This window comes from Scomber japonicus, chromosome 9, assembly GCF_027409825.1.
Source record: "Scomber japonicus isolate fScoJap1 chromosome 9, fScoJap1.pri, whole genome shotgun sequence".
Classification (NCBI taxonomy): domain Eukaryota; kingdom Metazoa; phylum Chordata; class Actinopteri; order Scombriformes; family Scombridae; genus Scomber; species Scomber japonicus.
In genome coordinates this window covers 15048314-15075456 of record NC_070586.1, presented here as the reverse complement: position 1 = coordinate 15075456, position 27143 = coordinate 15048314, and the positions used below count along the sequence as shown (strand labels likewise).

Genomic DNA, 27143 nt, shown 5'->3' with positions numbered 1-27143 from the left:
ATTAATTCTGGGCAAAATGCGAACAGGGTCGGTGCCTTCATTCCTAAAGTTATGACAGGTTAGATTACCAAAATTACAGGCCACAGCATGGCAAAATATTGGAAGCCATGTGGCTAAGAAAAACACAGCCACCACCAGGATGAGATACACCGAGGAGCACTTGGCGTCTCTGTCCTCAGAGGGCGGCTCCCTCTCCAGCTGGAACCTAGCGATGATAAACAATCTGATGTTCAATCCTATCATTATAATCACTGTAAATATGTTCCCCACAAACGAACCGATGCTCGAGACTTGTCTGGCCACCCCGGCAGTGACCAGATTCTGCACACCCACGATGAAGAATGCATAAAACCAGTAGACAAAGATTACCAGCAAGGTCCTGTTTCGGGTCATGCGTTGGGAATATTTAAAAGGTGAAACCACTGCGTGGTACCTGTCTGCCTGTGCGGCCAGGATGGCCATGTAAGACAACCCTAAAAATGTGTGAACGATGAAAAAGGTTCTCGTAGGGGAGTTAAAGTTGTCCCTCACATCGAGAACACCAACATAGTAATAAGAGACGCCTGTGCAGATGTCACTGAGGCAAGTGCTCAACATGTACATGAAGCGGTTCTCGCCACGCAACGCCTTGTTCAGCAATATGGAGAGAGACACAGACACGTTGAAGAAAATGATAGCTGCAGCCAGGAAAATACTGAAGAGAAGCATAAACACGTTGCCGGCGTTTGTGAGGGGCAGCACAAAAGACAGACCCTGGCTGTGGTTACTCATTGGTGCAGAGAAACGGTGTATTCAGGTCTTCATTGCGCTGCGCAGCAAAGACTGAAGAGGGGCTGGCGTGCAGCTGTATGGCCGCACATCTGAGGGGTTTTACCTCTATCCTGGTTTATGTAGTCAGGCTGACAGGGAGACGTCGACTTGGGTGACTTCAATTCCCATAGACAACAAGTCAACAAGCTCCCGATAAAAACACACAAATATCAACAAGTAAAAACACCTGCAGCACTAGGCCTAATATCATGGTCCCATGGGGTCTTTTACCATTTGCTCACCGCATATACGGTATATTGACAATTTCAAGTTACAATTGCAACTTCTGGCCTGATATCAGTTTTAGACATTTCTGAGTTAAAAGAAGGTAATCACTAAACTGATCATATTAATGTTTTACATGTTCTGAAGTCTTCACCAAAACTTTGGAACAGTCTCCCTCTGAGGACAACAGCATCCAGTGAGGCCTTTTATCATCTGCACTGAACTCAAATTTTCAAAGTCAAAATGAATCCTAGTTTCTTTCTTTCTTTCTTTCTTTCTTTCTTTCTTTCTTTCTTTCTTTCTTTCTTATTGTTGACTATGTGTACATGTACATTTTAATTGTTTCAGTTGTCTGATCGTCTCTTCTTATCTAATTGTCTGCCCATCATGTTTTATTGTTTTCATTCTTTTCTTTTAATGTAAAGCACTGGCTTTGTGAAAGCACCTCAGCTATATGAAAGCTGCCAGAAACTATAGATATCAGTAAAACAGTGTGCTTGTAAACATTTTACAGGAAAGAAATGAGAAAAGGTTAGTATTCAGTTTAAACAATCTTTTTGTGCAGTTGTTCACAAATCTAGTGCTCATCTAGTGCTCCTAAGTAAGGTTTGGTTCAATTTTGTTACTTACGGACCACAAGAACAACACCAAGTGTTATGATCAGTGACCTCTCCCAGTTATCACTGTTATCTCACCTGGCTTGTCCTCACCGAGTTTGTCAAACAGCTTCATAAATCCCCTTATAGAGTTAAAGACTATGTGTGTTATTAAATAGTCTACAGTATTTTGAGGGCATGGAACATTTAAATAGATGTTTCTCAATTAGTAAGAACCAATGTTGGAGATTACTCATGTGTAATTGTGTTTGAATGTTATACTATCAGCTAAGTGAGATTGTTTTAAGACTGTTTTAAGTGTGTCGTGTTAACACTGACTGATTGGTGAAAGGGAGGTTTATCCAGTTATGTATTTCAGGAGGCCATTTTACTATCTAGATCATTAGTATATGGTTAGGTCTATCTATTGTATATACCATAAACAGTATCTTTCTCGTCCAAGTGAATGGGAAGGTGTCATATAATAAATAGTACTGTGCAAAAATCTTTGGTACTTTAGATGTTTAAGTTCTTATTCATTATGTAGTGTCACCAGGGAAGTATCTGAGTGGTCCAAAATATATTCTACAGCATGACTACCATCCAAACAAACAGACAAGATGAACAAGGAGTCCTGCAACAGATGGCCCCCACAAAGCCTTGATCTCAACATCATCAAGTCAGTATGGGATTACATGGAGATACAGAGGTAACTAAAACACCTAAATCCACATTAGAACTGTGGCAAGTTCTTAAAGATGCAGGAACTGAAAAACTGCAAAGTATACAAAGGAGAATTAGTGCTGTTTGAAAAGCAAAGTGTGGTCATGCCAGATATTTATTTCTTTTTTACATGAGAGGGGACAAAATATTAGGAACACTTTGTAATGTAATGCACTACAGCACACCACCACCACCACACACTATGACCTTGGTAAATATATAAAGTAGAATGATCAACTTTCTGACTATGTCAACAAAAACTGAAAATGTATTAGCTTTGTTAAAATAGAATTTATAGCAGAGCTGTTGTATTGGATTGCCTGTGTGTGTGTGTGTGTGTGTGTGTGTGTGTGTGTGTGTGTGTGTGTGTGTGTGTGTGTGTGTGTGTGTGTGTGTGTGTGTACATTATAGATTGAAAATACTCAATACAAACTGTACTGAGGATCATAAAACACCTATAACCTCCTTTACAGGTAATAATGATACGTGTAAGCAAGGAATCTATACCAATATGATTAGAGGAACGTCTTAGACCATATATTGAAAAAAATGGTTTACTGCTCCCCCTAGTGGCAAAAAATTGACATTGTACTAAATCAGACGTACCAGATGAAGGATCTTATGAATGAAATGCTCTAGTAACCTGAAAGAGGACAGATGTCGCAATACCACAGTGTAATAATACACAAAATAATTCTAACTAATGCATATGCAATTTGATAATAAATAAATACGCCCAGAAATCATCATTGACTATTTATTTTAAAACCTCACTTAATTTCATGCACATTTTTAAAATGTGATATGGCATTTGGGTTTTAATACTAGGCTGCTCGTGTTGGATGAATTTGACCACATTTTAAACGTGTCTGTACACATTTAAGAAGTTTGGCACTCCATAATCATGTAGGTTAAGTTAGGAGACATTACCTGAAATTACCATTAATTGAAAATGGGAGTACATGTGACAAATAAAACAATCTGTAACAGAGAGAGGTCCACAAAATAGGGAATAAATTCCCAAAAAGGTCAGAGCACAGTTTCGTCAAGCTAAGAGGTTTAAAAGGCTTACAGGGGTGACATGGTAATTATTTGACCTCGGGGTCAAATGATCCCAGGAATTCATGTTATTTAGACTATTTTTTGAAGTAGTGCTCATTTGGGAATCCATTCCTTTTTTGTGGACATGCACCAAGAGCACCCGTTGTAAGACAGATCGCTGCCAGATCCAGGAGGCCCTTGCTCGTTTGTTTTTCGTCTTTTGTAAAGTAGAATGAATGAGTACTTAGCATAAAACTGGACCTCATAATGCTTTTAACACATTTCACTTTCAAAAAGGGACTTTTCAAGAAAAAAAAAACTTTTTGGCTGGTAAAAGTAAAGTTTTGGCTTTTTATGTTGACCAAGCTTTGGAAATAAAATACCTGTTGTAGAATACAATTAAGGCCTTATTGTGAGCATTGAGTAGCTGGTATGATTAAAGAATTGAATAAGGTAATTACATCTTAAATGCATTAGCAGTGACATTGAGGTTACGCGGAGCCAGACTTGAGAAGAACCAGGCCGCACCAAGCCAAGCCTTTAAGAAAGTGTTGTGGAGACAACAGGACGCACAAACAAGTGATTGGTGATCACCTTGTTTTTACTATAACAAACACTCCCGGGACTTTCTGTGATAGGGTCTACACGGAAACCTGTTATTTGGAAGCCTCTGCACTCTAGAGACTGGGAGGTTTGCTTAAATTCTGCTATCTCTAGTCCTCATTCATCTATAAATACAATTAACCATAGCTTTATCCAGAGGAGCGTCAGGATGCTTCACAACGCCACCATCCCTCTGTCGGTGGATTTCAACACTCCGGGGGACTTCCTCATCTTCATCTTCCACATTCTGTTCGCCACAAGCGCCGTGCTCGTTGCCGGCTCGGTGATCATCGGTATATCCTTCACCCGGTCTCTGCGAGTCCAGAACCGTTTCATATTTATGCTGAACACTAGCATCAGTGACACTCTGACCGGCTTTTCGGTGTATTATCTCGGCCTCTTTGACGTTCAAGAAGGCTATCCCTCAAGAAACGGGACATATTACATTTTACCCTCATTTCTAGGTGTCAATGTGTTAACCTTTCTCTTCGCTCAGTTTGATCGCTACTTAGCTGTGTGCCATCCATTCTTCTACAACCGCTACATCACAAGGTCTTTTGTCATAGGGGTTTGCGCGTTTTGCTGGATTTACACGTACACTATCCTCACTGTGCAGAATATGGTGCCTATTTCAAAGGCAGCTCAAATAAACGCGTTTGGTGTTATGACTCTGCAGATTATAGTTCTTGTTAAAGTGTTGATGACGATTAAACTTTACATCATAGCCAGGAGTCACCTAGCGAGAGAGGCGCCCAGTGCAGAGAGAGACAACAAAAAGGAGTCGCTACGCATTATTGTGTTTGTGGTTATGTGCTTCTTGGCTTTGTGGTGTCCATCCTTTGTCAATATTATTGTCAGACAGTTGACTAGACAGGGTCTGAGGTTTAGGAATGAAGCCACTAACCTGTTCGCCATCATGGCACGCCTGAACGCCCTGGTCACCCCGACTCTGTACATCTGGGGCAGTCCGGCGCTGCGCGAGGCCGTGTGGAGAACAGTGTGGCGGTGGGTCTGTCCCAGACGGAGGATCAGGTAAGAAGCAACGAAATCGTCCCATTTTATTGAGTTAATGTAAACACAGTATTGGAAATTGTCTCCAATTCTGAATGTGAATAAGACAATTACTCTACCTCTTTCTATTTGTTTTTCTCTGTCTCTCTGTCTCTCTCTTTCTCTCTCCCTCTCTTTCAGAATTGGTTATAACTTCGATGGAATGACAAGGACATGATAGTGAAGCAGCCTCCGTCAGCAAGGCATCATAGCAATGAACTACATTATCAATATCACATGGCTGGCATGGAGATGTCCCTTGATTCAGACACAGTTGAATTAACGTGTGTTCGCAATTGTGACATTTTAAATCTGTAAAAACGACTGGAGGGAAATGCGCTAGATGAGCTTTTTTACATGTGAAGAAGGATGCAATGTCATAGTTTGGATATACACTGTGTTGAGACCGAGTGAGTGAACTGGAAACGCTGCATATCTATCGATATGTTATATTTAATTTCAATTTAATTCCAAACACCTCCACTAATTTAAAAAATGGTTATGATGTTGTAAAAATTGTAATGATGGACTCATTATCTTCTATCTGAGGCATGGGAAGGGATTTAGGTTAATGTGACTGTCTGTGCAGGGCCTCTGCCTCCCAACATATGAATGAAAATCTACTATTTTAAAGTTTGTGGTTGTAACAAAGGCTCCACGCTAATGGATCCACAGGATATTTTTCTTTCCTATAGCCTACAACTCAAATGGATCATGTGCAATGTTTCACAAGTGTGTTTTGACCGCTGCCCAAGGTGCTAGTTATGGGATCGTCAGGGTTGTGGTAGCTGTACGAGGTGGACTCGTCTTGGTATATGATACAGCCTTGATACAGCGAGGATTTCTGCAGTTAATAGAGACAGGGTGAAAATCTTAAGTAAGTGGTGGTAATGTCGGGTAAATTCTCCAGTTTTGATGGTTTATTCTGTTGTTTGGTACTTTTATGGTGTTTGTCATTATCGTGCGGTATCAGGCTGCAAAGCTGTCTCCAATCGCATCGCAGCTGGTTCAAAATTGACTGTGGTATGTAACAAAAAAAGAAAGAAAGAAGGAAAGAAAGAAAGAGAGAAAACTGTGACATAGTACATGGCGTAGTATTACCTCACATACGTGTGAATTCAGTTGTCATTCTGTGACATTTTAAGTTCTCGAGGTGTCTGAGAGCGCCGACCGGCGCGGGTACCATGGACAGCTCTCCTGCCGCTTAGTATTCCTTAAAGATCAGTTTCCCAAATCGCTTCAACTCCAAGGCTTACTCTATGTGTTTTCAACTTAACCTGTCTTTAGGAACAGACACAGAACATTATTTGCTATAAACCTATGTAAATACGATCATCAAGGCCGTAGAAAGGTACGCTGTAAATAAATAGCAAATGATTAAGGACACGTCTTGCTCAACACTGGAAAACAATGGAGGGCAAAAGTGATCTGTTTTTCTTAATTTTGAATGCTGGCTGAATACACTCTTTGTTAAAAGGAATAGGAAAGAAACATAAATGTCACCTAATAGAATCAACTTCAGAAAAAAGAGTCACAAGAGTGATTGTATTAAAAAAAAAAGGCCTCCTAGAATAGGTGAAAATAAATGAGGGCGCTGTTTGGGTGAGAAGCAACAGATTAGGCTGTCCAAGGTATGATTGGGACGTTAAATCACTTGTGGACGGGTGGACTGTATATACTGTACAAATGTATGTAAAATGTATATATTGCACTATATAATATATGACTGTACATTACAAGATACACTGTCTCACATATAAATGTTTTAACCACAAACTATTTGAGCTGTTTTCCACTGCATATTTCGCCTCCAGTGACTAATGATTAATAAAAAACAGATAATACTGCTCATGTGTGGAAAAAGCAAGCTAAGAAAATGTTTGAACCCATGCAGCTTGTTAAACAGTTGCTGTGTACAGGTGTTCAATTAAGTCTGATAAACCTATAGGTTCAATACTGATACACGGATGTGGCCCATTGAATTAAAAGAAGCAACCAAATAGCCATAGATGGGGTTTTTTCCCCTGATCACACAAGTGAAGCCGAAGTGTTGCTGAACTCTGCACTCAGCTTTGCACTTCCCCCCTTTTGATTACTTCTTATCAGATTGGCGATAATGAGTCAGTGAACTAGAGAGAACTGGGGATGCAGCCAGCCGCAAATTCAGGACCATGGTCAGCGGTGTGGTCCTGATACAGAAGCTCATCCGTATTGTTGTTGTTATCGTTATTGTTGATGGTAGTTCTTATTAGTTTCAACTCCAAGATGGGCCTTGTGGTGTTAGGAGGCTCAGCTTCAATACAGTAATCACTTATCCTCTGTAATCTTTTGTCCATTTAAAAAAATTAAATTTTGTCCAAATTAAAAAAAATAAAATTGATCACAAGGGGTAATGGCAATGGGACGTCATGTATCCTAACTGTCATCACCTCCTACTGCACCAGGAAGCAAGTTTAACTAACTCTGAGTAGTATTGCATTTCTGAAGCCTGGCAGACGGTTGCCTTGGAAACATGCTCAGTGTCACCGATGTTATATATAACACTGCCATTGGCAAACAAAAACAAAAACAAACAAAAAAAAAAAAACGACCCCAATGTGCAACACAAATAATTTGTTCTGAACTGAGAGAATGTCCACGATGTGTCGTACAGACGAGGCCTGAGAATATTGTTCAATAATAATGCTAGCTGCCAACGAGCAGGTTAGTTTCACTGAGTAGTTGCCAGGGTAACTGACTCAGAGTTAAGCTGAACTGGCTTTGTGAAACCGAAAAAACAGAGTTTCCTTAAACTCAACTCGCTCAGAGTTTTCACTAAACCTGCTTTCTGAAACAGGGCCCAGGGGTGTCAAATATACGGTCCGCGGGCCAGAACCAGGCCTCCAAGAGGTCCAATTCGGCTCACTGGATAATTTTGCAGAGGTTTTCCAACTCTGATCCAAAACACAATCCTCTGAAAAAATAAATAATATATTGTAGTCATATTTAAAACATTCATATAGCCTATAATCAGCAGCTTCTGTGCAAAATAATCTGGAAAAAAACAGGTTCATCTGTTGAAATAGATGGTTTATTATAGTAACGTTATTATATATATATATATATATATATACATATATATATATATATATATATATATTATTCAGCTATAGGTTATTATGCGATGGTTTTATGGTCAGGCGCTTGAACTAAAATGACTTTGACACCCATGTAATACACCCGGCCATCACCTCAGTTTTTTGGTCGCAGTTCAGGTTGGTTAGGGGCTTCCACTGCTCAGCCCCATCATGATCCTCTGTCCAATTGTGTATCAATACAGATGATGACCAAAAATCACACATTTCAATCACGTTGAAATTATTTAAAGTTTTTTCACTGCCAACTAATAAAACTGTGGGGACACCTCAGTAGAGGCTTTTTAAACCCATTCATTTACATCTGAATAGACAATAAAAATAACTAAACGGTAGCCTTTTCCACTGTAGATATCTCAGGTATAAAACAGACACACATTCATTGTCAATGCCTGTCCTGAAAGCCCTATTAAATCAGCTCAACCCTGCAATGGTTTTATCATGTATGATACATTTTCAAATCGAAAACATGTGTTTATTGTAGTAGCACATAAATGAACTCAACTAACTCATTAGTCAGGTTTGTGTTAACTAAGTTTCTTGAAAATAAACTGGAATTATTAATTAATTCACAATTTATAAATTCATAAATTATCAACCACATTTCTTTGATAAACGAAGGCCATAATTAACTTAACATACATTAATTGTGGATTTTTCAGGAATAAATTATAATACAAAGGATGTATCACTCTTTTCATGCTTTATGTCAAATATGATGAATTACAAAAGCACTAATCTTTTCAAAGTGTTTACACTATCATCCTCAACAGTTGAAATGTCAGCGCCTGTAGGCCTATGTAATATTAAGGCGATGCATGTTATGAGAGCTGGTGTAATTGTTTTAATCTAGTCCAAATTTGAATTATCATAATTTGGAGGTTTCAGGATTAAAGTTACTGATCAAGTCATTTTCCAGTGAGAGGTTATTATTTACTCAAGGAAATAAATAAGACTACAATGCTTTAAATGTTACAGATAATAGTGCATTGGGATTTTGGTTGAGTGTGTCATGTCAGATTTCATGTACATGACAGGCCTAACAACGAAAGTTGGTGGAATCACTTTGAAGATTTCACAGTGATACAGACGTTGTCTCTTTGTCTCCTTGAATGTTCATTGAGATAATTGTATGCATGGTATGATGGTTTGTATGTGTTTTGAGAATTGTGAAATACATTTTAACTGTTTAATCAAATTACCACATAGCAAATCTGGGTCAAGGTATTGTACAGAAAAACAGTGCACAGAGAGGGGATCGGTAGGGGCCCAGCAGCTTTTTTTTTTAATGAAAATGTCGGAATTTATTTCATTTTAAATACCCGAGCGTCGTATATGCTTGGTGAACTCAGCAAATGTATGTAATAATCATCTATATTATTCTCTATGTTTGATGATATCCAAACCCTGATTATTTGTTCTTTTTCTTTAATATTTTCTATGTATATTTTCCCTTTTTGCTGGTAAAAGTTCATATTAAAAAGACCTACAGAAACATTTAAATATTTAATAAGGTATTTATAAAAAATAAAAAAAGGGTTTTGAAAATGCCACAAGAAACGCGTAAATTTTTATTTAGAGTAAGCTACTTCAACAAATAAGTCTAAACATTGATATTACAAGAGAGATGTCCCCTGTGGAGAAAACAAGTTCGTTTTCATGGACAGTGGCTTATCAAGCAGCTATATAAAGACATTAAATCCATTCTGCATGACTGAGACAATGCTCCTCTCTAACACCACAGTCTTTGTGACTGGAGGGCTGCATCTCTCGGTGGACTTTGACAGTCCTGAGGATTATCTCATTTTTATTTTCCAACTTTCATTCGCTACGACTGCTGTTCTCATAGCAGGGCCTGTAGTCATCACCATTCTGGCTACAAAAGCGCTGCACCTTCAGAATAGGTTTATTTTCATGCTGAACACGAGTATTTGTGACACTCTGGTTGGTTTTTCAGTGTATTATGTTGGTCTGTTTGATGTTCAGGAGGGATATCCTTCTAGAAATGGAACTTATAATATGCTACCATCACTTCTTGGGGTAAACATAATGACGTTTTTATTTGCACAGTTTGACCGGTATTTTGCAGTTTGTCATCCATTCATCTACACACGCTTTATAACCCGGAGAGTGGTCGTCTCTGCAAATGTTTATTGCTGGTTTCATGTCTATTTTCAGTCGATCATCACTAATTTCTTGCCACTTTCTAAAGCGATACAGCTGTATGTTTTCAGTATTGTAACCTTACAACTAATCGTGCTCACCAAAGTGGCCATGACTATCAAACTGTATGTTGTTGCCAGATTCCAGCTTGAAAGAGACCCTCCCAGCGCAGAGAAAGAAAGCAACAAAGAATCACTGAGAATCATTATTTTTGTTGTTATAAGTTTCTTGGTGTTGTGGTGCCCTTCTTTTATTAATATCGTCCTCAGACTGGTGATAGGACGAGGGCTGACATTCAGGAATGAAGCCACTAATCTTTTTGCCATCATGGCTCGTTTCAACGCTGTGTGCACACCGTCAGTGTACCTGTGGGGCAGTCCAGCTCTGAGAGAAGCCATGGTGAAGACAGTGTGGGGCAGAGTGTGCCCGAGATGTAAAAGGAGGTAATTGTAATTTGTAATAAAACTGATAAATATGCCAATGCTTTTGTCAATAGTCAGGCTGTAATATGCAGTGATCAAACCTATTCTTTCTTTTCTTTTCTTTCCAGAGTTGGCTCCTGTCCTGCCAATGGAAATGGTAAAAGAAGGCCGATGAAGATTCACTGTCCGTGAAACATCTGAGGACTCAGTCAGCTGGCTCTCTGGTTGGAAAGGACTCGAGAGGAAAATATATTAAACTGCAAATTGAATCAATAAAACCGAAAAAAAATTCTTTTTCACATTACCCTATGTAAGTTTTTGTGGTCGTCCCTTATTCACTGTTAAAATTACAGCAGGAAGATTTTTCCTTCTGATGATAATTACAATTTATATTTCACTTTTTCTTAATCTCAGCCCCAGGAATAAGGATGTGGAGAGTTTGGGGTAACGTTTGCAAGTTTGAATTAAAAATATATATATATATAATATATAATAATGATTATATTGTCACTATACGATTATTTAACACTTCAACGTTTTGCTATGGCGAGGTGAGCTGGATATTACGGATAAGTGTTTTTAATTATTAACTGGTTTCAACATTAAAGACTCATCATTTTTAAGATCAGATTAGGTTTTTATTTATTTATTTGTTGGTTTTTTAAAGCAAAAGTCATATCTCGGCTTAACATAAGAGCCACGGGGAAACTTAAACTGGGCTAAATGTTATCACATATTTTTACTGAAGGGCATCGATATGTTTATCTTAACTGCTGCCTGCTCCCAAATACGATACAATTAGAAACATTGTATAAAACGTCTATGAGTTTTTGTTGCATTCTGTACTCTGACTAAATGGAAAATAGTGCCTATACGTCTCATGGACAGTCAAATATTGTCTGTTTTTTCAGCTCTCTTTGAATCTGTGGGTCAGCAATATACATTTCACCACTGTTCATGCATCTGTGTAATGTAGCTAATATTAATCGTTATGGACTTGGTCCATGTTTCATCTAATAATCAGTAGTTTTCATGTGCAGATGAATATTTGTGCCTCCTGCTATGGCAAAAAGTAACAGGGTTTTTTTCCTAGGATGGCGAAGATGTGACCCGTCCTACTCGGCCTCTGATTGGCTGGTTCTCGTTTCCTTCTTGGTTAGGTTTGAGTGTGAAGCGTCACATTTGGGTTTGGTGTGACATGGTAAGCCAATCAGAGGCAGAAGGGCGGGCCATGACTTTGCCAACCTAGGAAAATAATATCGATAAATTATGTGGCATAAGCCTACCCGACGAATAAAAATTTCTTATAATTAAACATGTTTTATCTGAAACGTTTCTATTATTTTAATAAAAAGACACTTGTGTCTCACAAATTAAAAAGATGAGAAATTAAATTCTTCTCTATGGCGACAGTTTTGTTGCACATTGGCAAATTAGAAACACACATATTTATTAGTCCATTCTTCCTTCTCCCTGTTCTGTCTTTATTTCGTTATGTCACTCCGTTTAATCAGGTCTCAGTGCGCATCAAAAAAGTGCACTATATGTATTTTAAAATCTCACAAAAAAAAATCTGGAGCACAGTTGGATGATGCTTCCTTGCTGCACAGCACCATCTGGTGGACATTTGGGGGTAAACTATTAGGCCTATTTCCATTGTGCAAGTTCGTGCGAATAAACATCTACCTGTTCTCAAAAATGTGTATCAGTCAAGTTCAGTGAGCTTTTCATGCTGAACACGAGTATTTGTGACACTCTGGTTGGCTTTGCAGTGTATTATGTTGGTTTGTTACTAGATGTTCAGGAGGGATATCCTTCTAGAAATGGAACTTATTTCTTGGGGTAAACATAATGACGTTTTATTTGCAGTTTGACCGGTATTTTGCAGTTTGTCATCCGGAGAGTGGTCATCTCTGAAAATGTTTATTGCTGGTTTCATGTTTCATTAATTTTTTATTATTATTTTTTTTTCTGTTCTCAAAAATGTGTATCAATCAAGTACAGTGAGCTTGCATATATTGACCCAAAGTAGCCAGCTGAATGACAATGTGTATTGGTCACGCGAACTTGATTACTGCTTATTTTTAGTTTAGATGGGTAGATTAATCGATTGACAAAAAAATAATCACCAACTATTTTCATTAACCGTTTTGAGTCATAAAAAAATAACGAAAAAAGACAAACATCTTCTTCTGTGAATTGAATGGCGTTAGGTTGTGAACAAAACACATTTCGATTGCACCTTCGGCTTTGAGAAACTTTGTCATTTATCACTAAATGGTTAATCAATTCATCAAGATTATGACAATAGTTGTTAGTTACAGCCCTAATTGGTTTATATTGTTATAGCAAAATGATCATGAACTGTTTGTAAGCATACAAATTACCGCAGCACAACACAAGCAGATTAAAAAGGGGGGGATATTGAGGGGAATATTTTTCAAGTGCTGAGTGATATTAAAAGCTGAAAAATAATAAGCAGGACTATAATATGAGACTTGTGTAAAAGGGGGAAAACACAACATAAGATTGCTCATACCATCCCAAGAGAGGCTGATGACTTCACAACACATTAGGTTCCACTTATAAATAAAGATTTGCATTTAGGAAGCCTTTGAGCATAAACAATGCCCATTTCCAACATAACAGACTCTGTGACTGGAGGAGTGCCTCTCTCTGTGGACTTTGACAGTCCTGAGGATTATTTTATCTTTATTTTCCAGATCTTATTCGCTACTGCTACTGTTCTCGTAGCCGGCACAGTAGTCATTGGCATCTTGGCCACAAAAGCGCTGCGTCTTCAGAATAGATTTATTTTCATGCTGAACACGAGTATTTGTGACACGCTTGTTGGCTTCTCAGTGTATTATCTTGGTTTGTTTGATGTTCAGGAGGGATATCCTTCTAGAAATGGAACTTATAATGTTTTGCCTTCACTTTTAGGGGTCAATATATTGACGTTTTTATTCGCACAGTTTGACAGATACTTAGCTGTGTGCCATCCATTCATCTACAGCCGCTTCATCACACGGCACGTTGTCATAGGCATTAACATTTACTGCTGGATTTACAACGTTGCTCACTTGCTCGCTAGAAATTTGCTTCCACTTTCTAAAGCGATACAGCTCTACACGTACAGCATCGTCTTCTTTCAACTAATCATTCTCACCAAAGTGGTCATGACTATCAAACTGTATGTTGTTGCCAGATTCCATGTTGAAAGAGACCCTCCCAGCGCAGAGAGAGAAAGCAAGAAGGAATCATTGAGAATCATTATTTTTGTTGTCATAAGTTTCTTGGTGTTGTGGGGCCCTTCTTTTGTTAATATCATAATCAGATTTGTGGGAGGAGGAGGGCTGAAATTTAGGAATGAAGCCACTAATCTTTTCGCCATCATGGCTCGTTTCAACGCTGTGTGCACACCCTCAGTGTACCTGTGGGGCAGTCCAGCTCTGAGAGAAGCCATGGTGAAGACAGTGTGGGGCAGAGTGTGTCCGAGATGTAAGAGGAGGTAAAACACTATGGGTAACACATGCATACTACACCTCACTGTCAAATACACACCGTGATGTTTATCCACTCATGCAGTAAATTGTCTATAACCTTTCCTCAGAGTCGGCTCCTGTCATGGGAAGGAAGATGCCAGAGAGTCGTGGAAGTAGGAACTGCGTGGACAGGATGTTTCTTTTCTTTTTTCTTTTTTTTTTACACCTCGACTATTTTTTAATCCATTTTCAAAACTGTGTAGCACTCACATGATTTAAGTGTTCATCTGTCATAGGAAGTTTGGGCCATCAGTGCGTAGAGGGCCGCATGACTGAAACTCTCTGTGACAGATGAATAATTAAATCAAGTGAAAGATACCTTCCTGTTTTTTTTTAAACAAAAATGTGTCATCCCTGCAAACAGAACTGGCCATTTTACATCCAAAGGCTTGTGTTTGCAGTGCAATAACAGATGAGCGATTCAGTGCCAGGAGCCCGATAAATGAAACTACAACTGTTTTTAATGTTAAACCTGTGCTACAGGCTCAGGGGTAAAAGCCTATTCAACAGTTTACAACACCCTAAGTCAAATTTGTATTTACGTTTAAATGTCTGTCACTTGCTTCATCTATTACCGGTAATTATTTTTACATTGAATATAACGAACTGAGAGCTAAATAATATACCATAATTTGAAATGTAATTATACATGTATTACTGATATGTAATCTAAAGTCCACAAATGTTTTATGTTGATGGAGAAAACACCACATTCTTCTTATAGTCGATGGCTAAAATAGTTGCTGATCATCTTATTGTTAACCACTGAGATCTTTTGTCTGCATTTATGATTATGTAAATTAACTTTGACATGACAGAAGGTAATGGTTTTTTACATTATATGGCAGTAACATTTAAACTTAAATCCACTGCCTTTATTATTCCTATATGCTATGTGAAATACAATTATGTAAGTTGGCCAACGTGCTTTTCTAGCCCCTTACAAACTTCTCTTATGCAAGTTTATACTTTAAATCCATTAGGTAAGTGTAAATAAAACATATAAATACAGCACCATGTTTTTTCATTTTCTTTCTTCTCAACGTGATAAAGGATAATAGAAATCACTTTTCATATACTTCATTTTTATTCATATGCTATATATATTTGTTGTAAAAAGCTATCTGAAAAAACTGCATGTCAGCCCTAACCCTAACCCTTTAACACTTTTTACTCCATGAAGGAAAATATACTCAAAGACTTCAAATAGCCACTGTATTCTCTGCCAAGAAAAATAAGAAATTTGGCCAAATTCAGATCAGCAACATTCTTTGCAATACACTACTAAAATACTTAAATCTCCCCATCCTTTAGCAGGACTTATTTTTGGTGGATGGCAAAAAAACATGGTTGTTTGTTTATTCAGATTCCCTTTTAGCTGCTGCATCATCTCAGCTCTTCTTTATGGTATGCACATTACAATATTACATGAGAATAATAAAATTAAAAATTAGAACTAATTACTTAAAAGTGTATGACAATGACAATATATGCAATTCAGTGTCGCAATGCTCATTTACTCCCATGTCTGACCTACTTACAGGTTACTTTGGGTAGAGAACAACAGATGTCTTTAAATGATTTACTTTTTGTCATTTGTATTTTTTCATTTTCAGAAAGGCTATTTGTCAGACCTCTTGTTATTGATTATCATTGTAACTTTGTGCCCATTTGTTTCACAGACATCACATTGTGTCAATTGTATTATCTAAACTGCTCATTTGTGTGGATCAGGAGTAGATGTAAAAAAAGGGGGTACTACTACAGCACTCTAGGTGATTAGGCTTCAGGCATAAAACATATGTGTGTGTGCTTTTTAAAAGATGTACAAATGCGTACCACAAAAAGTCAATAAATAATAGTCTTTTATACAAAAAATATCTTTTTATATTAACTTACCATGAGAGAAACAGTTTATTTCACTTCTTGTCTGTTGACATTCATGCAGATGAGCAGAAATGTGTTCATATTGTCTTTATATATTTCTCCTTTCTTAGCCTCTGTGGTCTAATGCAACAGCTGGCACTAAGACAAGATGGAGACAGGCTGCATTTCCATCTGTATGTGTATGCATTGTATTTTCCAGTTTCAAAACTCAGTTGCAACCAACAGATCATGTGCACACAACTCTGTAGAGATTACCTGAAGATAGATTTATAATCACAAAAAAAAAAAAAAAATCACTGGTTAAGTCAGTTAACTTCAGCTGAACAATGACATTCTATGGACGTAGTTTCTGCTGAGTTCATTCTCTCTAGCAAAGAGTCCATTTCAACACTAAAAGTTTCGGTCCACATGCCTCTGGCTGTGTATAAGAGTGATGTAATCCATGTGTATATACAGCATGACGACATGTTCACCAATAGTGGGTGTGAATTTATTTAACTACAACCAAATAATTTCCCTGTGAGGCTGTGAGTTTATTTTCCAATGACAGAATATGCATTGATATGAGGAAATGGATGAGGTTGTGCGTCAATTCTACCACAATGTCCACGGGGGCTGCTTGAGGGGGAAGGAGGCCAAAGAGGAAACATTGACAGGAATGGAAATGACAGCCCATGGCAGTGCTTGTCTTTGAAGTGACCGTTTGATCATCATCCTAGAATACATGGGACAAAAAACACCTGTCATGTCCCAAAATAGTTTCATATAAAAGAAAACATGTCTGTATGTTTGTATCTTTTTCGTGTGTCTGCGTCTCGCTTACCCATCACGTCCCAGCAGGAATAAAGCAGGTATGCTTGGTTTGGCCGTGCTTCCATCAGTGATCATATCAAGGTACTGACTGTCATTGTCCACCACGTTATCAGCAATCAAAACAGCTTTGCCACCTGCTTCCTCCACATTTCGAGCCTTTTGTACAAAAGAGCAACTTCTGGAACACAGAAATACAAAGGAAGTGAGCCACAAACTCAAAAATTGCAAACTCATCGATTCTGTCATTGTCTATGACTGATTCATTCAAAGTCTCATGTGTTTTACAGGCAATGTGATGTACCTAATCAGTAAAATATTCCCAAATGTCTCCCACACAGGCAGAAGCAGCATTGTTTCAACTGCAAATTCAGAATGATTACAACAGCTTTACAATCAAACCCTGATGAGTATGACACTGGATACTGAACACAGGTTTAACCAGCATTTGACCACTTGTATCACACTAGACCATTGGTCATGGGTAAATATCTAGTGGTCGTTGTTCACACAAGAACATATGTCTGCAATTGTTGTTTTCATACGGATCTTATACTTGATTCAACAAGATTATTTTTATTATATTTTGCCATCATGATTAGTGCTGGCTGTAGTTCTGTTTTTACACTGAAGATTCAACATGGCAAATGGTGCAGATGAAGAATCTTAAAGATCCCCACCAGACATATATTAAGAGATACAAATATACTCAGCTTGAAACAATAGCGTGTGTTTAATATGATTTTCCACAAAAAAAGTTCAATTATCTTTTCAATTGTCCTCCTTCACTCCCTATAAATAATATGTAAATATATTTCATTTCAGAAGTTTAACTGCTGGACAAAAGATATATCCTACTTCACTGTAGAGTCTGCTTTCAGTGGATGTGCAGTGGAGGCTTCAAGTTGGCAAGGCTTCCATATCACACTTTCATAAGTTGAATATTGTGCCAGGACTGACTTCCAAACTAGTTGTAATGTCACAAATCATGATCGCAGGCCCATCACTTAAAATCTGATTTTCATTGAGCACAGATTCCACAAATTAATGTGAAAAAGCCTTCAAGTATCAAACTTAAAACCGACAGTGCATCCGGAAAGTATTCACGTCCCCCACATTTTGTTGATACAGCCTTATTCCAAAATGGATTAAATTCCTTTTTTTCTCATCGAATCTACACACAATACCCCATAATGACAAAGCGAAAAAAGGTTTTTAGAAATTTTTGCAAATGTATTAAAAATAAAAAACTGAAATATCGCACATAAGTATTCTCACCCTTTGCTATGACAAATACAGGTGTGCCAAGCTTGTAGCTTCATACCCAAGAAGACTTGAGGCTGTAATCGCTGCCAAGGGTGCCTCAACAAAGTACTGAGTAAAGGGTGAGAATACTTATGTACATGCGATATTTCAGTTTTTTATTTTTAATAAATCTGCAAAAATTTCTAAAAGACTTTTTTGCTTGGTCATTATGGTGTATTATGTGTAAATTGATGAGAAAAAAGGGAATTGAATCCATTTTGGAATAAGGCTGTAACATAACAAAATGTGGGCCAAGTGAATACTTTCCAGATGCACTGTACATCATTCTGCACAGAGAAGCTCAAAAAGTCAACTGTAGGAACAAGAAGAAAAACATATATTTTTTAGAGGAGAAGGGGACTTTAACAATCTGTTAGGTTTCTCTTAATTATTAATGAAATTCCATTTGTAAGGCTGCAACTGAAACAGTAACGCATGTTTAAGAGGCCTACAGGTTGAAGTCAATTCTTAGTTTTAGACAAACAGCAACAAAGAGCCACCTGTAATAATCTGTGCCGACCCTCAAACAGGACACATGATAAACTCTGGTCCAGACAGACTTTTTCAAATATACATTCAAGCACGCCTAAGCTTAAATCATTGTCTTGTCATTTCGTAAAGCTTTATCTCAGGCCACAGCTTCAAAGTACCTCGTTCCCCACCCACCCAGCCACTACTAAATATCTCCACCCAAGATTTCAGTTCCAGTTTTTCAGCACTGGTTTTCTGTGTAAATCATCTGAGCATTACTGGTATAGGTGCACATATCACTCACTGGCCTTTTTATTAGGTACACCTGTGTACTCTAATTTAATCCAATACAACAGCTCTGCTTTAAATTCTACATTTATGAAGCTTATACATTTTCAATTTTTGATGACATTGTGAGAAAGGTGATAATTCTACTTTATGTTTATCATTGAGGTCATAGTGGATGATAGTGATGTATTAGGGTGCATTATGTTGAATAGTGTTCCTAATATTTTGTCGACTCCATTAACATACACGAGAGGGGAAAAATATAAGGACCACCATTCAATATAATGCACCTCAGTATATCACCCCCACTTAGTACGACCTCAGTAATAAAAAAATAAAGTAGAATTATCACTTTTTGAAAATGTATAAAGTTGATAAATGTAGAATTTATGGAAGAGCTGTTGTATTAGATTTAACTATATTGCATATGTGTCCCTAATGAGGTGTCTTGTGATTGTAGAGTATGGTTACAAGACACATGTGCGTACCCCCTCTCCACTAGAATGACTTGTCCCTGGATGATTTCTTTGTCCTTCAGGTCTGAACAGCCATCTGCTGGGTCTGCTGGCACCAGGAAAATCTCATCGTATGATGATGTCTGGGTATAGGAGGAGAGAAGAAGAAGAATGTTATTAAATGGTGAGTGTACATGTGTGTCTTTGAGGCAACAAATACAATCCAGACGAGGGCAGGGTACTCACAAAGTCTCCTCCAAAGTCTTTAGCAGGTGCTGCGCTGAAGATGTAACCTATCTCCTCTGGACTGATGACTCGGAAATACAAGAGTTCATTGACTCCAAGACCTGGAGGAAGCACATAAAGAAGAAACAGTCAGCAGCCTGTCTCACCAGGGACATGAATAACTATTGGGGTTAACTACAGGACACTGATAGAGGAATTCATAAGAACTATGACACAGCTGTTACGTCTCTACACTAAAAATAACAAATGACGATTACACTATACACTATAACAAATAGCTCAGCATGCTTTTAATCCCCTGAGATAGCCGACCTTCAGCTACATTTGCTGTGAAGTCGCAGCTACCTCCTCAGACTCACCTGACATGCGACTGAACTGCATGAAAACACTCCAGAGGAATAAAACCAAAGCTGCTGTCCGAATAACCTTTGCCATGTTCAAGACATCTGTAGAGCTCCTTATATAAACTAGGTTTCAGCGTGGTTTGATATCTGAACATATGTAGCTGTAAACAACTCGGCAGTAGTTCAGCAGCCACTTCCGCGCTCGTTTTCTCACGCGCATGCGCATGTAGCACGGCCGGTGCAACGCGGTTCAGGAGCAAAATGAGCTGCTGGGCCCCATTTGATTAAAATGGGGCCCAGCAGTTAAATTGATAAATAGGTTAATTAGAAGGAAATATATATTTTCATTATTATGATATATGATCTCATCATAATTTGATATATCTTATTTTCACTATAACATAGTTTATTGCCATAGACCAGAGAAGGATCAGACAAAGAGCGTGTAGGTCCAACCCACTGGCAAAAAGTCATTTACACTTTTACACTGTAAAATGGCATTTTGAAATAAAACGCCATTCTGTAAAACGGTACTATGAAATAAACTATTATGCGGATAGCCTACATACTTTATAATAATGGATACATACTTCATAATAATAGAAACATATTTAATAATAATGAACTTGTTTATCAATTTAATTTTGAATCAAATAGGGGTCCATACATTTACCTCATGATTTACCCCATGATTTAGCTGTTTTACTAATCGATTTGTGACACTGAGTCACCAAGCAGTGGTGGATGCATAATACCAGATTTTTGAACAATTAATATTTACATCCTTTTCCTACTGTGAAATGCCAACATTTTTTGGAATATGCATGGATGTACAATACTGTAAAGAAGGTCTTAAATATTGTCACATGAACACAGGGTATCAAGATTGGGTAACAAGGATTGCAAGGCCCACCTTAAGACCCTGTCATCAGTTGCTACAAATTTCCAATTCAAATTGTGCATAAAGCAGTTAACCCTGCAGCTTTTGCACAAATTGCTTGTTTGATGATAATTTGTTGTTGTTGGACACAAAGGTAATTGCTTTATGTTCAAAAGTACAAGACATTAAAGTGACTTTCTCATGTCTAGTCTAATACATACAGGAGTCAGAGTGGAGAATTCATGATCAAAAAAAATGTCATGTATATGTAACATGTGGGTTTATTTTCATGGGTAATATTCAAAGAGGCATCCATTAAATAATCATCAAAATAATGAACACCCAACATGAATCCACGCTTCACACAATGAATCAATGCATAACAGTACTAATGAAAATAAAGTCAGTTTTAACAAAACTTTGAACATTTGTGAAGGTAGGATTTATTGCAAGGCATTTGCATTAGACTGTGAACCTATCTGTAATTAGATATACTTGATAAAGTTGCACTGAGTATAAGTCACAAAAAACACAGACGGACATTTAGGTTGTGTGCAAATTACATGAAATCATGCTTATTCCATCTAAAAATTCATCCAAAATGTAGAATTTGTTCAAGTAAAAAAAAAATCAAAAGTGCAGTTTAATTACATAATATATACTTTATACTTAATTACTTAAATAAAGATCAAAATATTTTTCCAGTACTTCCAAACAAGGGGTGTTTATACTTTGTATACCCACACAGTCGTAGTTGCAATAAATGATTATTTTTTTAACATACTCAAACTAAATGCCCGACTTTACTTAGGACCTGTTTTCCTTTTTTCTTCCTTTTCTGGCAGCGGCTCAAGTATCCAGATGGCAACTCTGGACAGCAATATTTGTTTGTCTTTTTGCATTTGCAAAGCTTCTTTTTTCCTGTGATCACCTGCAACGAGTTGATGACAGATTAGGGTCTGACATAATGACAAGATATGAGAATCAGCAATTCTTTAAGTCTCATAACATTTAATATGTAAAATTAATTTGTGGCTGCAAGTTCTTACCATAAATATCAAGAATGACTCCTATAACAGTACGAGTTACTGGTTAGGCGCTTTCAGTGGTATGAAATATTATGTTTCTTTCACACTGCAGCATGTTACTTCTCTGCACAACAGAGACTTAAAGAAGTAAGCTCTACTCCAGGTGTCTTATGTGGGATCAGGCTCTCAGAGAAACATATTTTCAGCAGCAAATACACTGATTTCACATTTTGGTATTTGGGAGTGTCCAAACCAAATGTAATGGCTGGTTGGCTTTTGACATGTCCACCAGCTTCATTGAATAATAATTGTAAAATGTATCCGCTAATGTGACAATATTCTAAATTGCAATTATGAAAGAAAATTGGAAATTAAGATTTTGTAATCTTGAATTGCAATAAATATGTCATTTGGAACAAATCTGGCTGGTGCGGTACAACAAGGTTTTACTGTTTGCTAGGTATAATTGGTGCCTGACATTGTCTTCTATTGTTGGCAGAAGCTTACCATTGATAAATAACGATTTTAAAATGTTAAATTTGAAAATATTAGTAATACTGATGCTCACAGCCACTGAGAAAAGAGTCAGAGTTGTTAGCTTGTCTTACTGCCTGAGTGTAAAACAATTAAGTTTTTATAACATGTTGGATTACAAAGACTTTTTAAACCAAAAGAAGTGATAATACCAAATTGAATAAAAAAGTATTAATTGATGTACTGTGTATGGGGGTTTCTGTCTGTTAACAAAGCGTACACATAACATGGACAACACAAAAAGAAGGAACATATATAAGACAGTAGATGCAAAGCTCTTTTAATAGACCTTTGTTTGACCACAGTGTAAAACCACCAAGATACACAGAAACGCCAACACACTTTTACAGGAATAACAGGGACAAAAAACATGATGCATGAAAGTCTGGCTGAAGTGCAGACTGAGGTGGACCTTATGAGCTGGAATGTTAATTATAGGTTAGATTCATCTTAAGTGGTTATGTAGCTTTTATGGGCAAGACATTAGATACCCATCTGATGATCATTACTGAGAAACATACACAAAATAAAACTTCATGTCTAGAGCAACGCCTACATTTAGAAATGGAGAAATAGTAGTGCTTTTGTTATTAGTAGCTTTTTTCCCCTCACATTTCACAGTGAATCTAGCATATTATTAGCTTAGTTTTTGCTGTTTAAATTAATAATAAAAATGTAAAAAATAAATAATATTTAAATAATGTAAGAAAATATATTAAATTAATTATTAAATATATTAAGGGTATCCATTTATAAAAAAACATTTATAAAAACAGTTTGATGTAATTATCTTTGATTATAAAACAAAACTTTAAACGTTTTCATCTTTCTGTTATCGGCTGTGTTATCTCCTGGCCATCAATGTATGCTTGTCAGTCAGAAACACATAGTGTCACAGTGGGTAAAAGGACATACAAGGACACGCATGTAAGAAAGAAGTAAATACAAGAGCAGACAGTGGTGCACACAGACAAAATCAGTAGGTTACATTTTTCCAGGGAGTCCACTGGCTCCAGGTTGAGATCACCAGCGGGTCTCTGGAGCGGACTCTCAGCTTGCTGATCCTCTTCGGTATCAAAGCCGATGAGGAACGTCCAGTCTGAAATCAGAGAGGTTGCAAAGTAAGAAAACTCAAATTCTATGGACAGGAAGACAGTCATAAAGTGGTCATTAGGAATCAGTGCACATGTGTACCTTGCCATCATCTTTCAACACATATTCAATCTCATGCTCCAGACTGAAGAAGCTGTGAGGAGTGGACCAGCTGGTTGGTGGATCAATGGTCACATTCAGGTCCTGGTCCACCTCCTGACACTTGACAATCTGGGGACTATCTGGTTGAACTGGAGAGAAGAAAAAAATGCATAAAATAAATAAATTAAATGGTTTAAGATAACAATCATAATCACATTTGTTTACAGCAAGGCATCACTAATGTTAAGTTGAAAGATGTGTTGTAAGTAGTTTTTTTGGTAGTAATTACTACCATCCATTTGAAAAACATTTAATTTTGCATATATTTTTTTGTAGTTATAGTTTGAAATAATATGTAGAGTGGGCCTTTTATCTACATTAGACAGTTAACTTCACTCAACAATAAGTCATCTGAAACCAAACAGGAATTTTGGGTATCTGATTTCATTCATTATGAACTTCATGAATTGCGTAATTAGTGATATTTGAAAGAAGTGCTCTTTACTTCAAATCTTGACAATCTTCTGCTGAATGCCTTTAATATAGCTCAGTTTCACTTATCATACCGATGTCTCTGAGATAAAATCTCTTGATCGTGCGATGGATGTAGAAATCAATGATGGCCTCAGCAGTCAGTTCAATCATGGTGCTTTCCTCAGCGTAGGGTGAGAGGGAGTGGGATAGCTCAAACTGGAATCCCCCATTCTGGAGCTGCTGACTGCTGGTGACCCAATCACAAGACTTCCCACCTTCATAACTAGAGGGACAAGTAGTAAAACAGACACAGAGTGACAAAAGTTACTGATACTTGCTCTATTTCAATAAACTATATAGCAAAAGTTTTAGCCTCTTTACTGTGATCTGTATTTTGTGTTGTTGTTTTTTTTAGTTTTTTTACCAGTCATGGCCCAGTCCAAGACGCACTGCTGTGTATTCATTGCTGGTCCAGGTACAGGTGAAGTTACAGTCATAAGACTTTGCCCGGCAATTGATGAAAGAATCTATAAATAAACACAACAGTATGAGTGCAACAATGAAACAATGAGGATACAATATGACTAAACTTTACTGATTACAGCTGTGTCTCAGTATGTGTCAAAACTTCTAGGGTCATATCTAATTTTGAGCTAATAGCTAAGAGGAAGGCCCCACCCATGCAGTTCTGTAGAGATTCTTAAGACAAGTTCCTGAATTTGTGATTTCTGTCATTTCTATGAATAGGAAGGAGAAAATATTCTTTTATTTCACAAGAGCATCTTACTTAATTCTTCTTCATCCTCAGCCTTCAGCAGCAGATAAGTTGAAGATAACATCTCTCCTCCACTCCAGCAGCTGTATTCTCCCAACATGGGTGTATCTACTTCTGTCACGCTCAGACTTGTACCGATCTTCTGTACATTGTCCTCAAAATCAGAGTCGTCCTCAAACTTCCACACGACTTCTCCGCTGGACTTCGTACTGCAGGTCAGTGTGACTGCATTTGCGTCATTCCTTTTTGCTACTACAACTACAGACAGAAAAACATAGATATTAACATATCAAGTAAAAAATGTAAAGATATGGGAAGAATAATAAATACAAAATTTGTGGACTATGATTAAGATGACATACAATTTTTTGGAAAGTGGTCGAGTCCATGTGCTCCTGTGAGGCTGATGGACAGAAGCCCAAATATCCACACTGACAAAGTCTGCTGAGGGATAGTGTGACAGAGGGAGCAAATTATTGACAATCATCCATTATTCTCACTAAAAAAAGTAATTATCTCTTCATTTGCAAATGCTCTTCAATGGAGAAACACAATAAAAATCTGCTCAAGAGTAACTTTAATTGTTGTAACAATTAAAACTAGTTTTGTCTTTTAATGTTTTTATCATAATCATTATTATTATTTTACTTTGTCACTTGTTCTGTGTTATTATCAGCTTGTCAATCATGCAACTGTAAAGCCCTTTGAACTACACTAGTCAGTATGAAAGGTGCTATAATAATAAAGTTTGATTGATTGATTTATAGAAGAATAGCAAAGCTGGTAATTTAAATCCTATTGTAACATTTCTTATATACAATCAAATACCACAGTAATTTACCTGATAATACATAGGCTACAATAAATAATAAAAATATACATACAAGCATCAAATGTCCCGCTCTTACCATTCTGATTAAATAACTTCTGAAGCGATGAAGAAACCAAGTGCAGAAGTTCAGCCGAGTTCTGATGATTGTATGCCATCCACTTCAGCGTTTTATAGCAAGCATATCACTATATCGTCACCAAGTTGTGACCATCACTGTTGGGAGGGGAGGCGGGGGAGGGGGGTGAGAATCTGACAGATATAGTAACTGATAAGAGCCTCCATATCATTTTGCAAGTCAAATTTAAAAGTGTGAGTGTTGGGGCTTGCCCTAGCGTTTAAGCTGAACTACTGTTACGTTTGCAATATACATTTTTACACCCACACACACCCACACACCCACACACCCACACCCACACACAGAAACTACTTTCATTACTTTCTATGGTTGCATAGATGCAGTGTCACTCTTTTATCCAACCTCTACATACATTCTGCCTACAAAACCCCTCTCATCCCTTTTCTCTCTCTCTCTCTCTCTCTCTCTCTCTCTCTCTCTCTCTCTCTCTCTCTCTCTCTCTCACACACACACAATTATCTTGGCAGGGAGACATACTGTCTCTCTTTGAGACAGTGAAGGCAACTGTAAAGGCAACTGTCTACTGTCTATGGTTGAGACAAACCCACAGATGAGTAATTGTGTTTCCTAGTTTGTAGAATAATGAACTAATAGACCAATATGAAAATTCCATTACTGTAGAGTATTTATAGTTATATCTGGGAAGGCTTAAAGACTATTCATGGAGGACAGTTTCCTAGAGTTGTGGTGGTATCATGTATCAGACGGTTTATTGATAATACTTTGATTTTCCTAAGTTCCGAGTTTCAATAAACGTTTTCAGTGTAAGACATCCCTGGCTCCTGAGCACTTTCTCCAATGATGAGGTTAACCATTGACAAACAAATTCTCCATAACAATGTGTATATAGTGAAGAAATGTTGGCCCATGTATAGCCAAACATTTATAATCATATCTAATGGTACACCTATACCTGACCCGTAATATTAGACTGGTTATTTTTAATTTTCTTGGCCAAAGCTGAACCTTTCATTTCCTTATCACACCATTATGAGGACATTTTGTAGTGACAAAGTTCAAGATTGGGGGCACACTTGAAAAGAGGGTCACCCACCACCAAGATAACAGGACTTCCCCTGCCTATTAGTCATTTAATGGGGTATTTATCTGCCAAAGGTCAGCTAAGAAAAACAGACATTTATAGTTGGTCACTCTGAGAAAAGACATTTTAC

General features: G+C 37.4%; 5 protein-coding genes across 5 annotated transcripts; 3 read left to right on the top strand and 2 right to left on the bottom strand.

The window, feature by feature from the left end:
- The first annotated feature begins 4167 nt into the window (after positions 1-4167).
- Positions 4168-5034, top strand: LOC128364897 (C5a anaphylatoxin chemotactic receptor 1-like). Its single transcript, XM_053325517.1, has one exon. The coding sequence runs from the start codon at positions 4168-4170 to the stop codon at positions 5032-5034; it is 867 nt and encodes a 288-aa protein (XP_053181492.1).
- Positions 5035-9904: 4870 nt separating this feature from the next.
- LOC128365249 (olfactory receptor 1082-like) lies at positions 9905-10792 on the top strand. Its single transcript, XM_053325919.1, has one exon. The coding sequence runs from the start codon at positions 9905-9907 to the stop codon at positions 10790-10792; it is 888 nt and encodes a 295-aa protein (XP_053181894.1).
- Positions 10793-13394: 2602 nt separating this feature from the next.
- On the top strand, positions 13395-14429 carry LOC128364896 (rhodopsin-like). Its single transcript, XM_053325516.1, has 2 exons — positions 13395-14278; positions 14381-14429. Exons 1-2 carry the CDS (start codon positions 13395-13397, stop codon positions 14427-14429), a joined length of 933 nt encoding a protein of 310 aa, XP_053181491.1.
- A 2282-nt stretch (positions 14430-16711) lies between these two features.
- On the bottom strand, positions 16712-20312 carry LOC128364756 (protease-associated domain-containing protein 1-like). Its single transcript, XM_053325359.1, has 5 exons — positions 20134-20312; positions 19775-19875; positions 19562-19671; positions 17023-17190; positions 16712-16914 (listed from the first exon to the last, which is right to left on the bottom strand). The coding sequence occupies exons 1-5, from the start codon at positions 20207-20209 to the stop codon at positions 16794-16796; spliced, it is 576 nt and encodes a 191-aa protein (XP_053181334.1). The 5' UTR covers positions 20210-20312; the 3' UTR covers positions 16712-16793.
- A 1470-nt stretch (positions 20313-21782) lies between these two features.
- si:dkey-88e18.2 (interleukin-12 subunit beta) lies at positions 21783-26325 on the bottom strand. Its single transcript, XM_053325515.1, has 8 exons — positions 26314-26325; positions 25366-25447; positions 25016-25261; positions 24653-24755; positions 24321-24511; positions 23755-23903; positions 23549-23659; positions 21783-21929 (listed from the first exon to the last, which is right to left on the bottom strand). The coding sequence occupies exons 1-8, from the start codon at positions 26323-26325 to the stop codon at positions 21783-21785; spliced, it is 1041 nt and encodes a 346-aa protein (XP_053181490.1).
- Positions 26326-27143: the final 818 nt, after the last annotated feature.

What these genes read in the sequence shown, in the direction of transcription:
- LOC128364897 (XM_053325517.1), top strand. Translation starts at nt 4,168, where the DNA reads ATGCTTCACAACGCCACCATCCCTCTGTCGGTGGATTTCAACACTCCG.
- LOC128364896 (XM_053325516.1), top strand. Translation starts at nt 13,395, where the DNA reads ATGCCCATTTCCAACATAACAGACTCTGTGACTGGAGGAGTGCCTCTC. An exon ending in TGTCCGAGATGTAAGAGGAG is followed by an intron (nt 14,279 to 14,380) that starts GTAAAACACTAT and finishes ACCTTTCCTCAG; the next exon opens with AGTCGGCTCCTGTCATGGGA.
- LOC128365249 (XM_053325919.1), top strand. Translation starts at nt 9,905, where the DNA reads ATGCTCCTCTCTAACACCACAGTCTTTGTGACTGGAGGGCTGCATCTC.
- LOC128364756 (XM_053325359.1), bottom strand. Translation starts at nt 20,209, where the DNA reads ATGGCAAAGGTTATTCGGACAGCAGCTTTGGTTTTATTCCTCTGGAGT. An exon ending in GTCATTCTAGTGGAGAGGGG is followed by an intron (nt 17,191 to 19,561) that starts GTACGCACATGT and finishes TCTGTGTTCCAG; the next exon opens with AAGTTGCTCTTTTGTACAAA. An exon ending in TTCCTGCTGGGACGTGATGG is followed by an intron (nt 16,915 to 17,022) that starts GTAAGCGAGACG and finishes CATGTATTCTAG; the next exon opens with GATGATGATCAAACGGTCAC.
- si:dkey-88e18.2 (XM_053325515.1), bottom strand. An exon ending in CTTGGACTGGGCCATGACTG is followed by an intron (nt 24,512 to 24,652) that starts GTAAAAAAACTA and finishes TTGTCCCTCTAG; the next exon opens with TTATGAAGGTGGGAAGTCTT. An exon ending in TGTTGAAAGATGATGGCAAG is followed by an intron (nt 23,660 to 23,754) that starts GTACACATGTGC and finishes CTCTGATTTCAG; the next exon opens with ACTGGACGTTCCTCATCGGC.